Raw genomic sequence first — 11265 nt, 5'->3', positions numbered from 1 at the left:
ATACAAAGGTGAGTTGTGATTCCGAAGTGCAAACAGGTTTGATTTGAGAAACAGGCCTCAAGCACGAAATAAAGAGAATGTGTAAATATATCAACTTAAAAGAAGATCAATCTAATAGTTATAACTAACATGAACGATCATAACAAGCAAAAGTTCAGTACTAGATAATAATTGAAAGAAATGCCGCAAAACGCTAATACATTCCTCTGGTTCGAGACATGGAAATGCAGCAGCCATAGTTAAAGATGATCTTTCTAGACCCAGCATGGAAGTTCATTAAGGCAAAGATAACTCAACAAACACAGAAAGGCATCCACCAGTTGCTCCAGATCTTCATAGACAATGGCTGACATCAACCTAACCTAATGATTATGGAGTAACAACTTGACAAATATGAAAGCATTAGAAGGTTAAACTCAAAAGCCGCTCCAACTTCCAAGAAATAACAGATGACACAATCACCAGCAATAGATTTGGACCACAAAAGTCGCTTCAACTTCTGCATCCAACTTCATATGATAGTTGGATGTTTACATAAATGAAGCAGGTAAAGCTAATGAAAAGATAGGATTCCTGACTCCGTTAAAACAGCAAAGAGGCTGCAAAATAAGAGACTGTAAAACACGTTTTTGCAGCCAGATATACAACACAACTTGACTGTAGCAATGACAATAAAACAACTACCCGACTGCACTACATCGTTCATTATTTGAGGATACTAAGAGAACGACTACAAACTACAGCTACAACAAGAAAGGAGTCTTACTACATCATTAAGCAGCCTTAACCTTTTCTTCATTCACAACAGATAGTATTGGCAAGCTGCTAAGAAACTCATCAAGTCCTTCAAAGAACCCAATCCCTTCAATGTTGTCTTCCTCTCCCTGCCCATGCCCTCTATTTCCAACAGTCATCCGTGGAGCAGGTTCTTCCCCTTCGTTATTATTGAATTCCACATTCAAATCCAACTTCCCCAATTCTTTTGCAACCCAACCTGATTGCCTTCTTGGATTATTACCCACAGCTTTCTTGCTACTCTCTGCCACTGGCACAGTAGCCACCCCCACAACCTCTTGCACTGGAATAGCATCTTCCAGATTCCCAACACTCCCATTTCTGGCATCCCTCGCCCTAACAGCTAGAACTTGTGCTCTCATTTTAAAACCTGGTTCCAGAGCTTTCTTCATCCTCTTCACCTTCTCTTCCCTGGTACTATCCCAATCAGCATCAGAATCATCACTAGGTTCAGAGATTCCCATGAACACATCATCAGTAATATCATCAAAGTAGATACGCGGCCCCGAACTTTTTTTAACAAAAAGATTCTCCTTCGGGGCCGCTCTACCATTTAAATGGTCCTGAACATTACTTGAGGTCTCATAAAGAGATGAAAAAGGTGTCCACTTTGAGCTCGTACCCCTACCATTGTTTTTCTCTAGATGTGACATGGAAACCCCTAATGGGAAGAATCCCCAGCAAGAGAAATAGGCCTCCTGGCCTTCAATTATAGGTGGCGGGGAGGGAATACGCACAGCCTGAAACGCCCTTTTACAGTTGTCACAGCGGAGGGTGCAGTCAGCATAAACCTTGGGATACTCGTACATGTAGAAACAGTAAGGACAAGTAGTCCAAAACGTAGGAGAGCCATCATCAACGTCCTCAGCAGCTGCCTCAGCTTCTCTTTCTACTTCTTCATCCCTTACACCATTGTTATCATTATCCTCACTAGGAAGCTGGACAGGGGCCGCATTCTGTTCTAGAGATTCTTGTTGCTCTTGTTCCTGCTGCAGCTGTGGCTGTGACTGGGACTGGGGCTGGGGCTGGGGCTGGGGCTGGGAATGAGTTTGGGGTTGGGACTGAGGTTGGGATTGGGGCTGAGGCTTAGGTTGGGAATGGGACTGGGGCTGGGGTTGGGGTTGTGGTTGGGGCTGGGGTTGGGGCTTGGGTTGGGAAAGGGGCTGGGGCTTGGGCTGGGAAAGGGGCTGGGGCTGCAAATGCTGTTGTTGTGGCTGTGTCTGTGGCTGTGGCTGTGGCTGTGACTGCTGAGACTGTGACAGGGGTGGTGCTTGCGGCCAAGAAAATGGGGGTTGTGGTGGTGCTGCAGGAGGAGGTGGAGTCGGTGATTGTATAGATGGCTGCGGTTGAGGAGGTTGTGGTGGAGGAGTCGGCTGTCGCATAGGTAGCTGCGGCTGTGGAGGTTGTGCTGATGGTCGAGTTTGTTGCTGTGGTGCAGACGTAACCTGAAATGGTTGTACCTGCGGCTGGAACAGTTGCTCCTGCTCACGATGTTGAAACAGTTGCTCCTGCTCACGAACAGGTAGCGGCCTAACCGGATTCGGTTGTGATAGAAAATTGTGTTGTTGTAATTGCTGCTGTTGATGACTATGCTGTACCCTAGATTGAAATGTCTGCGGTGGTTCGGGTAATTCCTGCTCATGACCGGAACCCATATGATTAATCGAGAAGAAATTGTGTTGCTGCTGCTGCTGATGGTGATGCTGCTGGTGGTGGTGGTGCTGTTGTTGTTCGAGGTTAAACCCTATAGAGTTCATCTGCTGCTGCGGCGGAAAATCAAGCTCCGAATCATACATAGATTTACGCAAAGGGTTCGACAACACTGCCCAAGCATCATTGACTAGCTGAAATGCTTGATCGGAATAAGGGAACCTGTTTTGATGAGGGTTTAGCATGACAGCCAAACGCCGGTACTGCGATGCGATGTGCTCCGTGTCCTGAACAAACCGGACGAGCTGGAGGATCGCGTAGAAATCCGGCTGCTGAGCTCCGTTGTTTCCCACGACCCGTTTCTCGGCGGCGAGGAGCGTATCTGCAATTGCTAGGATCTGGTCAGCAGCTTCAAGTCTGGGGTCGGAATCTCTAGCTCGGATCGCAAATGTCTTGGAGCCSACAAGGTCGTGKCYCATGAGCARCTTCTCGGCGATACCRAGCCACCGTTGCGCCTCCGCCCGAGCTATGAAGCTATGCGGGTCCATGCTTTCTCTCTCTAGAAGAAAGCGCTTCTCTCTCTAGAAATCAAATCATACTCCGGAATGGAAGTACTCATGGCGGCCGTGGATAGTGGGGAGAGGGTTAAGAAGGGATAGCAGATTTTTGGGGAAATCTATTCAAATCAATGTATTTCACAATCAAATTAACCTACCCCTTCTATCCAAACTTTACCCAAAAACACCTAACCCAAAAGTCATTAGTTCAGTAATGTCTAAAAGTTATTTGAGATGGTTTATAAAAGCTGTTTTTTAATTTATTTTAGTTTGGTATCGATGATAAGCTGTTTTTTTGGTGTTTGGATAAGAAAAAAAACTGTTTATACTGGTGCCAAACCAGTAATGAACTGTTTTTGATAAGTTAATCATTCCTGATTTATGAAAAACTGTTTATTACCAGTTTACAATTTTAACCATGTTTTATTTAACTCCGGTTTAATACCACATAAGTTAATAAACACTTTTACAAAAAAAAAATAAGTTGTTTTAAATAAGCAATCTCAAACACCCCCTAATTACAGACCCACTAAACGACAAAAACATGAACGTTTTTGGTCCATGTCATAACCATGGGTCCACAACTATTATGGATCCGTTCTAAAACTCATTTTCCTACGTAGGTGGACACTTACAGATTTAGCATTACGGACTCAAGAAAAATGGGTTTTGGTCCGAATCTGTAATAAAAAAAAATTATTAACCTGGATTTTCAACTTGTTATGCGCACCGATTAATCTCATGACGACCACTTGCTTTGCTAGTAGCTCCCCGCATTTGAACCTCTATGACCACAAAAAGAATTTTCTTATTCATTCTTGGATTCAAACCTGGGACCTTCAGACACTTTTGACATTTAGACTTCAAGCTTAAATCAATCGGGCACCACCCTTGTGGTTGATCCTTAATAATTACAGACCTATGGTTAAAGACCTAGGTCAAAAACTCTAAAAACTTGTCGTTTGCAGATGCCAAACGATTAATTGGAAGGAGATTTTCTGATCCATCAGTACAGAACGATATGAAGCACTGGCCGTTTAAGGTTGTTCCCGGTGCCAGCAATAAACCCATGATTGGCGTCACTTACAGAGGCGCAGAGAAACAGTTCTCTACTGAAGAGATTTCTTCCATGGTTCTAATCAAAATTTTGTCGTTTAGTGGGTCCGTAATAATTGCAGACCTGGATATTACGGAACTAGTGATTTTTAGATAAAGTTCGAAGAAAAATTGGTTAGGAGGTCAATTTGTTTATAGAATATGGCAATTTGGGTCAATTTCCCATATTTTTATTGTTTTTACGAAAAAGGACTTGGGTTTTCTAAGCAGCAAAGGGTGGGAGGCAATGGTATTAATTATCTACGTTCTACTTCACATTATGTGTAAAAAGTATTGTTGTGAGACAAAAAATACATCTGTCCAAAGTTTTTACGCTTTTGGTAATCATGTTAGATTAAATGATGGTTTATTTGTTCCTAGAATTCGTAAGAATTTGGTTAGCGGTGGTTGTATGAATAGCATTAGATATAAACAAGGTTATGAATCGGATAGGTATATCCTATCTCGATATAGTTTTCTTGGCTTCGGTTATTTTTCATAATAAAATGTTTTGTTTAAATGTGTGAGAAATTTTTTAAGTTCAAATAATTCTGCGTTTTTATCGTCGTTTTCTTCTTCTTCTAAAATTGACTCGATGATTTGGCATGCAAGATTGGGTCATGTAAACTTTAGAAGAATGCATGAAATGTCAAATGATGGATTGATTCCAACCTTCGATATTTCTATGGAAAAATGTAAGACTTTCATGCTTACGAAAGTGATAAAGTAGCCATTTCCAAACGTTGAAAGAAAATCGGCTATTTTGGAACTTGTACACAGTGATCTGTGTGATTTTGACTTTACTCCTTCGTTGGGTAATAAGAGGTATGTTGTCACATTCATTGATGACAACACTCGGTTTTGCTACGTCTATCTTTGGAATGCCAAAGACGAAGTGTTAGATATATTTATAATTTATAAAACCGGGGTTGAATTACAACTGGGTAATTCAATTAAGTGTCTTAGAACTGATCGAGGAGGAGAATATATGGATCCCCAATTTTTCCATTCAGTTGGTATTGTTCATGAGACAACGACACCTTACACACCCCAACAAAACGGGGTTTCCGAACGTAAAAATTAAGTTTCAAAGGAAATGGTAAACTCAATGCTTTCTTACTCGGGATAGAGTGAGGGATCTTGGGGAGAGGTCATGTTAACGGCATATTATGTTTTAAATAGAGTTCCAAACAAACGGAACAAAACCACCCCATAAGAACTTTTGTTCAAGAGAACTCTGAATTTGACTTATTTTCGAATTTGGGGTTGTCGAGCTGTTGTAAAACTGTCCGAACCCAAAAGAAAGACTTTGGGTGAACGTGGAGTTGATTGTATATTCATTGGATATGCAGAAAATTCCAAGTATTATAGGTTCTACGTAATATAACCTAACGATCTGGTACCAATAAATACTGTTATCGAGTCGTGGGATGCGATTTTTGATGAGATGCGGTTCTCATCAATGCAAAGGCCTAAAGACTTGAATCCTAGCACTGATAAAGTGCAAAATCCAGAAATTTTGGATGGTGTTTCAAGTCCCAAAACACAGCAGGTCCGGATAAGCAAACGAGGCTGAATTGCCAAAAATTTCGGTCCTGATTTTCAATTCTATTTGGTGGAAGAATCAAGGCCAAGGGATGAGCTTGAGCTTCAATACTCTTACTATTACAGTATTGAGGATGACCCAAGGACCTTCCAAGAAGCGATGGAATCTCGAGATGCCATCTTCTGGAAGGAAGCAATTGATAACGAAACGTCATCAATTCTTCAAAATAACACCTGGGTGTTATTAGATTTGCCTCTAGGTTCTAAACCTCTTGGGTGCAAATGGATCTTCAAAAAGAATATAAAAGTGGACGGGACAATTGATAAATTCAAGGCCCGGTTAGTCATTCAAGGGTTTCGGCAAAAACCCGGTATTGACTATTTCGATACGTATGCTCCAGTAGCACATATCTCGACTAAAAGATTGTTAGTCGCCTTGGCGGCAATACACAATCCGGTTATCCATCATTTTGATGTGAAGACAGCCTTCTTGAATGGTGATCTTTATGAGGAATTTTACATGAAACAGCCAGAAGGCTTCGTTATGCCTGGAAACGAGCATAAAGTGTGTAAATTGGTAAAATCATTGTACGGGCTGAAACAAACGCCTAAAAAATGGCATCAAAAGTTTGATGAAGTTATCTTGTCATATGGTTTTACCTTAAACTAATGTGACAAATGTGTTTATAGCATATTTGATGCTAAAGGAGCTGGTGTGATCATCTGCTTGTATGTAGATGACATGTTGACTTTTGGAACTGATCGAAATCAGGTAGATGAAACTAAGAAATTGTTGTCATCTAATTTTTCCATGAAATACATGGGAGAGGCTGATGTAATTCTTGGTTTAAAAATTAAACAGGATAACAAAGGGATAACAAAGGGATTGTATAGGGGACTGGGCCCTCTATACAATCATGAGAGGATTAGAACACACGACTTTATAATAGTGTCAGTTTATTTTGTTGAAAGAGTATTGTAAACTTGCATGTATTTTATCTTTAGGTATTCAAATGAGTTGATGGGTTCAATCCTTAAGACACCCTGATTCTCGAATATCTGAAATGTGTAAAATGCTAACATGGAAATTCAATCGATTCGATATTTTCATTTATGTACAAGTTTGGTTTGTTCATTTCAAAGTGTTATTCCATGGGTTACATTAAAATGGGGAGGATTGTTGGTGATTTTAGTGTCACCAGGCTATTTAAGTGTAATGGAAGTAACATCGAGTTCTAAGGGGGTTTTATATTGTGCTCTAATACAAGCCAAAAGGTGTGGAGTGCACACTTTTTATAAGATGAGTATGACCCTGGTGGGAGTTTAAGGGGTTGCACCCCTTGCATTGTAGTGAAAAATTGATCATAAGGACCAGAGGGGGATCAGAGACGGACCAGAAATGTCTTCATGTAGAGCTCTATATAGGCGAGCCTGAGGCTCTGCATGTACTATATAGAGGCTCTAGTTCTTTGTCTAGAGTTGTTAGGGACCAGACCAGAGGGGATTTGGTCGGCCTTGCCTTTGGATGATAAGGACAAACTTGATCCTAGTTGTTAAGGACCAGAGGTTCTGATTAGTAAGACCAGAGGCTCTGGTTCCTTGTCTTTGGTTGTTAAGGTCCAGAGGGGCTCTGGTCTGCCTTGCTTCTGGTTAAGGACCAAAAATGTTCTGATTAGTAAGACCAGAGGCTCTGGTTCCTTGTCTCAGGTTTTTAAGGACCAGAAGCTCTGGTTGGTAAGACCAGAGGCTCTGGTTCCTTGCTTATGATTGCTAAGACTTGCCTCTAGTTGGTAAGACTAGAGGGGCTATGGTTTCTTGCTTATGATTGTTAAGACTTGCCTCTGGTATGTAAGACCAGAGGGGCTCTGGTTCCTTGCTTATGATTGCTAAGACTTGGATTCGGTTGGTAAAACCAAAGGGGCTCTGGTTCTTAAGGACCAGAGGGGCTCTGGTTCGTCATATCTTTGGCTTTATCTCTGGAACGGTTAGAACAGTTTTATAACTATCCATTATCATTAATGAGCAATTTTGTAACTGTCTACTACTTTTAATGTGAAGTTGATAGGATCTAGATATTGTATCTCTACAACACTAAGTGGTAACACATGCAAGTATACATGTGTCAACACTATCGCCTTCAAGTAGTAAAATGGTAAGAACCAAGTATCGTATTCCACAAGGATAGGTATCTTAAGTTGTAAGATATCAAGTTGAAAGACTAACTTTAGATGGCAAATTTGAAGAATCTGATTGGTTTTGAGCTAACAATTGCAAATTACATAATGAATAAAGGTAGCATGGGTGTAAAACTTTTGGTGAAACATAAACACAAATTCCAACGGACAATGCTGTAGGGATGCTACAGCAAGCAGTTAGGCATAACTAGTTCCACCATCTACTTTGAGAGTATTCCTCTTAGACTTCCACCATTACACTATATTATAGCTTTCAACCTGTATCTCTATGTGGTATCAGGACCAGGAATAGTGACGAATGGTGTTCTCAAAATATATGGATAAATAAATCTCTTTGTTAAAAATCATTTTCTCGAGCTGATTCCCATATCATTCAAGTTGGCGTGTGTTCTAGGTAGTTCATCTCTGAATCTACCGCACTTTAACACTTTAACAAGTGACCAACCTGTCGAGATTTAATTAGTTTGAAAGATATAAATGACAAGCCTCCTTGTCGGCAACTTTCTCAAGTCTACCTCTCATATCATTCAAGTTGACGTGCATTCAATGGCTTATCTCTAAGACCATGGCATTTTAACACTTTCAAAGTGATCAACTTGTCAAGAAGTGTCATTGGTTTTTATAAAACTTGAATGAAATAGTGAAACGTTGTTATTGCAGAACAACGTCCACTTTTCTTCGGTTTAAAATCTCATCTTTTGTCTCACACCCAAGCTAATGGAATTAGCTACTCATAACGGAAAGTAAATGACAACGAAAATAATAACGGAAAGTAAGACATAAATATAAATTACGGAAAATAAATGACTTCATCTAAATAGCGGAAAGTAAATGACGAAAAATAAATAATGGAAAGTAAAGAACAAACTTAAAAGTAATTCTGAAACTTAAATTGTTTCAAAGTTTAGAGAAATATCAGTTTAAGAACTGATTTTTGGGATGAATTTATGAGTTACCATGAGGTCCTATTTATACAAAAGAGTCCAACAAGATGACAAAGGCTTTGGAAAAACAAATGTTCCCAAAAGAAAGTCAAAAGCCTAAAAGGTAGTATCACATCAAAAATAAAAGCAACCTCCAAAATCCTTCATCCCAGCTGTAGAGGTCTATATCCACCGGATTTACAAAAAATTGTTTTACTCCTTAATCGGCAGTTGAATCCTTAAGCTCTTCCCAAAAAGCCACTTTATGACAGTTCAATGCTGCAGCACAGAACATTATGTTTTTAAGTTAAGATTTTTCTACTCTAATGGTGCAAAGACAAGTTAATCACTTAATTTAGCTCAAGGTATACACAAATGGAAAATAATCTAATAAAAAAGACTCAAAGTTTGGATAAAAGAAAATAAAGTAACTAAAAATTAGGAAATAAATGTTTTATACATTGAATAATCAATGCACATCACAGTTTTGTAACTATCCACTACTCCTAAAATTAAGCCATGATAATCATTTCGGTAATTTTTATGAGCATAAATAACTTTTATGCTTATGTTTTTAGACACAGGTTTTTGAACAATCCAAAAAATACTCTCAAGCAAGTTTGATCTTATTTTTGTGCCTAAAAGCAAAAGTGTTCTCTTGAGTTTTATCCCAGATTGAATTTCGTGTAACCTCGACATAAGGTCAAAATATCAATTCGGAAAGTGATCTCTTACACGATTCTCAAGTTATCTGGTCCTTGATCGACCAACCCTTTTTTGGTCCTATTTACCTAACATATATATGGGAGCTTTATTCCTTTATTGTTTTCAAATAAGGGAATGGTGGGGGTTCCATAGTGGTGCAAAGCACTCCACACGCGCATGCTTCGTGTTCGTGGTCACGCTTGCAGACGCAAGCCTGTGGTCCGCAAGGGGCGCGTGTAGGCGCAATTTGCACTTTCAAGCATATTTTTAGTGTGTGTTGAGTAACGAGTATGGATATAATTATAGCTTTGTAAATGATGTCGGTTACATTATTTACACGATTTAAGACATCAGTTATCTAAGTTAATTGTCAGTTACATTTTGGCAATTAAATGGTGATTAAATCTCCATATTTCAAGTTATAGGTTACTTGTTCCACCATGGATAGAGGAGAGTGTCCTCATTTGTGAACACACCAAAATCTGAAAACACTCTAGCACTCTCTTATACTATGCTGTATTATTGTTCTTCGTAAAGAACAATCAGTTTTCTATCATCACCATGATATTGTGCGTTGTCATTGCTTTGTATAACTGCATCAAATCCTGGGGCGATCACGCTTGGAGGCTCTCAACGTGTAAAGAGCACGTGAAAACCTTTAAGGCTTTGAGGTATTTTTGTACAGTTTTTTGTCTCGTGATCATTATTGTTTCAAGGTTAGTTTACGATTATGTCAAGGACTATCGTTAGTCCATAAAGCCGGTGGACAATCTATCTTCTACTCCTTATTAAGTCGTTTAAACACGAAGGATTGAAACGCGTTTTCAGCTTAATTGGAAAAGAAACAACTTTATTAGTAAAAAATTTATCGACATTTTAATTATATTACAAATTCTTAAAAGGTTTTCAGTCAAGATGGCATCCGATTATTCTTTCATTTCCAATCTTCGTTTTGGGACCAACCAAGAGTTGGTTAAGCTTGGTAGCTTTGGACTCGTTACATGGTTGGGCTGAGAAGGTCAAGTTTATGTTGATGGTCCTCAAGCCTCTTTAAGTGATGAATCTTGATCTCCCCCCCAATTCCCGCTTACCGATTCCTCAACCCAGAAAGGAGGCCGATAACGCTAAAATTGACGAGTTGGAGAAACAACGATTTTAAAGAGAGAAGATGAGGCCTTAGCGTGCGGGCACATAAAAAATATTATTTCTGACAATGATTTGTATGCGTTGGAAACAAATCCAAAGAAATTGTGGGTTGATTTGGAATATAAGTACAAGGCACAAGAAGGTACTAACAAGTATCTTGTGCCCAAGTTCTTAGAATTCCGAATGACTAATGAAAATATAATAACGGAGCAAACATAAACTCCTAGTGCTAGTCAACAAGTTGAGATCCTTTTCCATCATTCTATCAGAACTCTTTATTGTGGGTTCTATAATTGCAAAGCTTCCCCCTTCATGGAATGATTATGTAAAGATCCTTATGCATAAGTCCGAGGAATATTCCTTGGATGAGTTGGTGAAACACCTACGAATTGATGAAGAGACATAGAGTAGGGACAAGAAAGGCAAATATGTTGCAAATGTCAACTTTGTGCAAAGGAGCAATTCAAGTAAAGGTAAAGGTAAAGGTAAGTAACAATCTAGGATCCAATTTAGGGCCTAATAAAACGAGTTTCAAGAAATCATCCAGTCAATCTTTTAAGAAGAAAAGGACTGGAAAATGCCATGTTTGCGGAGAAGCAGCGCATGATTCTAGAGAATGCAAAGATAGAAAATTTGGTCCCGTCCCTAAAGCTA

At 39.5% G+C, this 11265-nt stretch overlaps 1 protein-coding gene across 1 annotated transcript; it reads right to left on the bottom strand.

Moving 5' to 3' along the window:
* Positions 1 to 407: 407 nt before the first annotated feature.
* Positions 408 to 3082, bottom strand: LOC112506253 (YLP motif-containing protein 1-like). Its single transcript, XM_025110269.1, has one exon. It carries the CDS (start codon positions 2991 to 2993, stop codon positions 774 to 776), a length of 2220 nt encoding a protein of 739 aa, XP_024966037.1. The 5' UTR covers positions 2994 to 3082; the 3' UTR covers positions 408 to 773.
* Positions 3083 to 11265: the final 8183 nt, after the last annotated feature.

The sequence above is a fragment of the Cynara cardunculus genome, assembly GCF_001531365.2.
Source record: "Cynara cardunculus var. scolymus isolate 2C chromosome LG 2, CcrdV1, whole genome shotgun sequence".
Classification (NCBI taxonomy): domain Eukaryota; kingdom Viridiplantae; phylum Streptophyta; class Magnoliopsida; order Asterales; family Asteraceae; genus Cynara; species Cynara cardunculus.
This window is presented reverse-complemented; position numbering and strand designations above follow the sequence as displayed.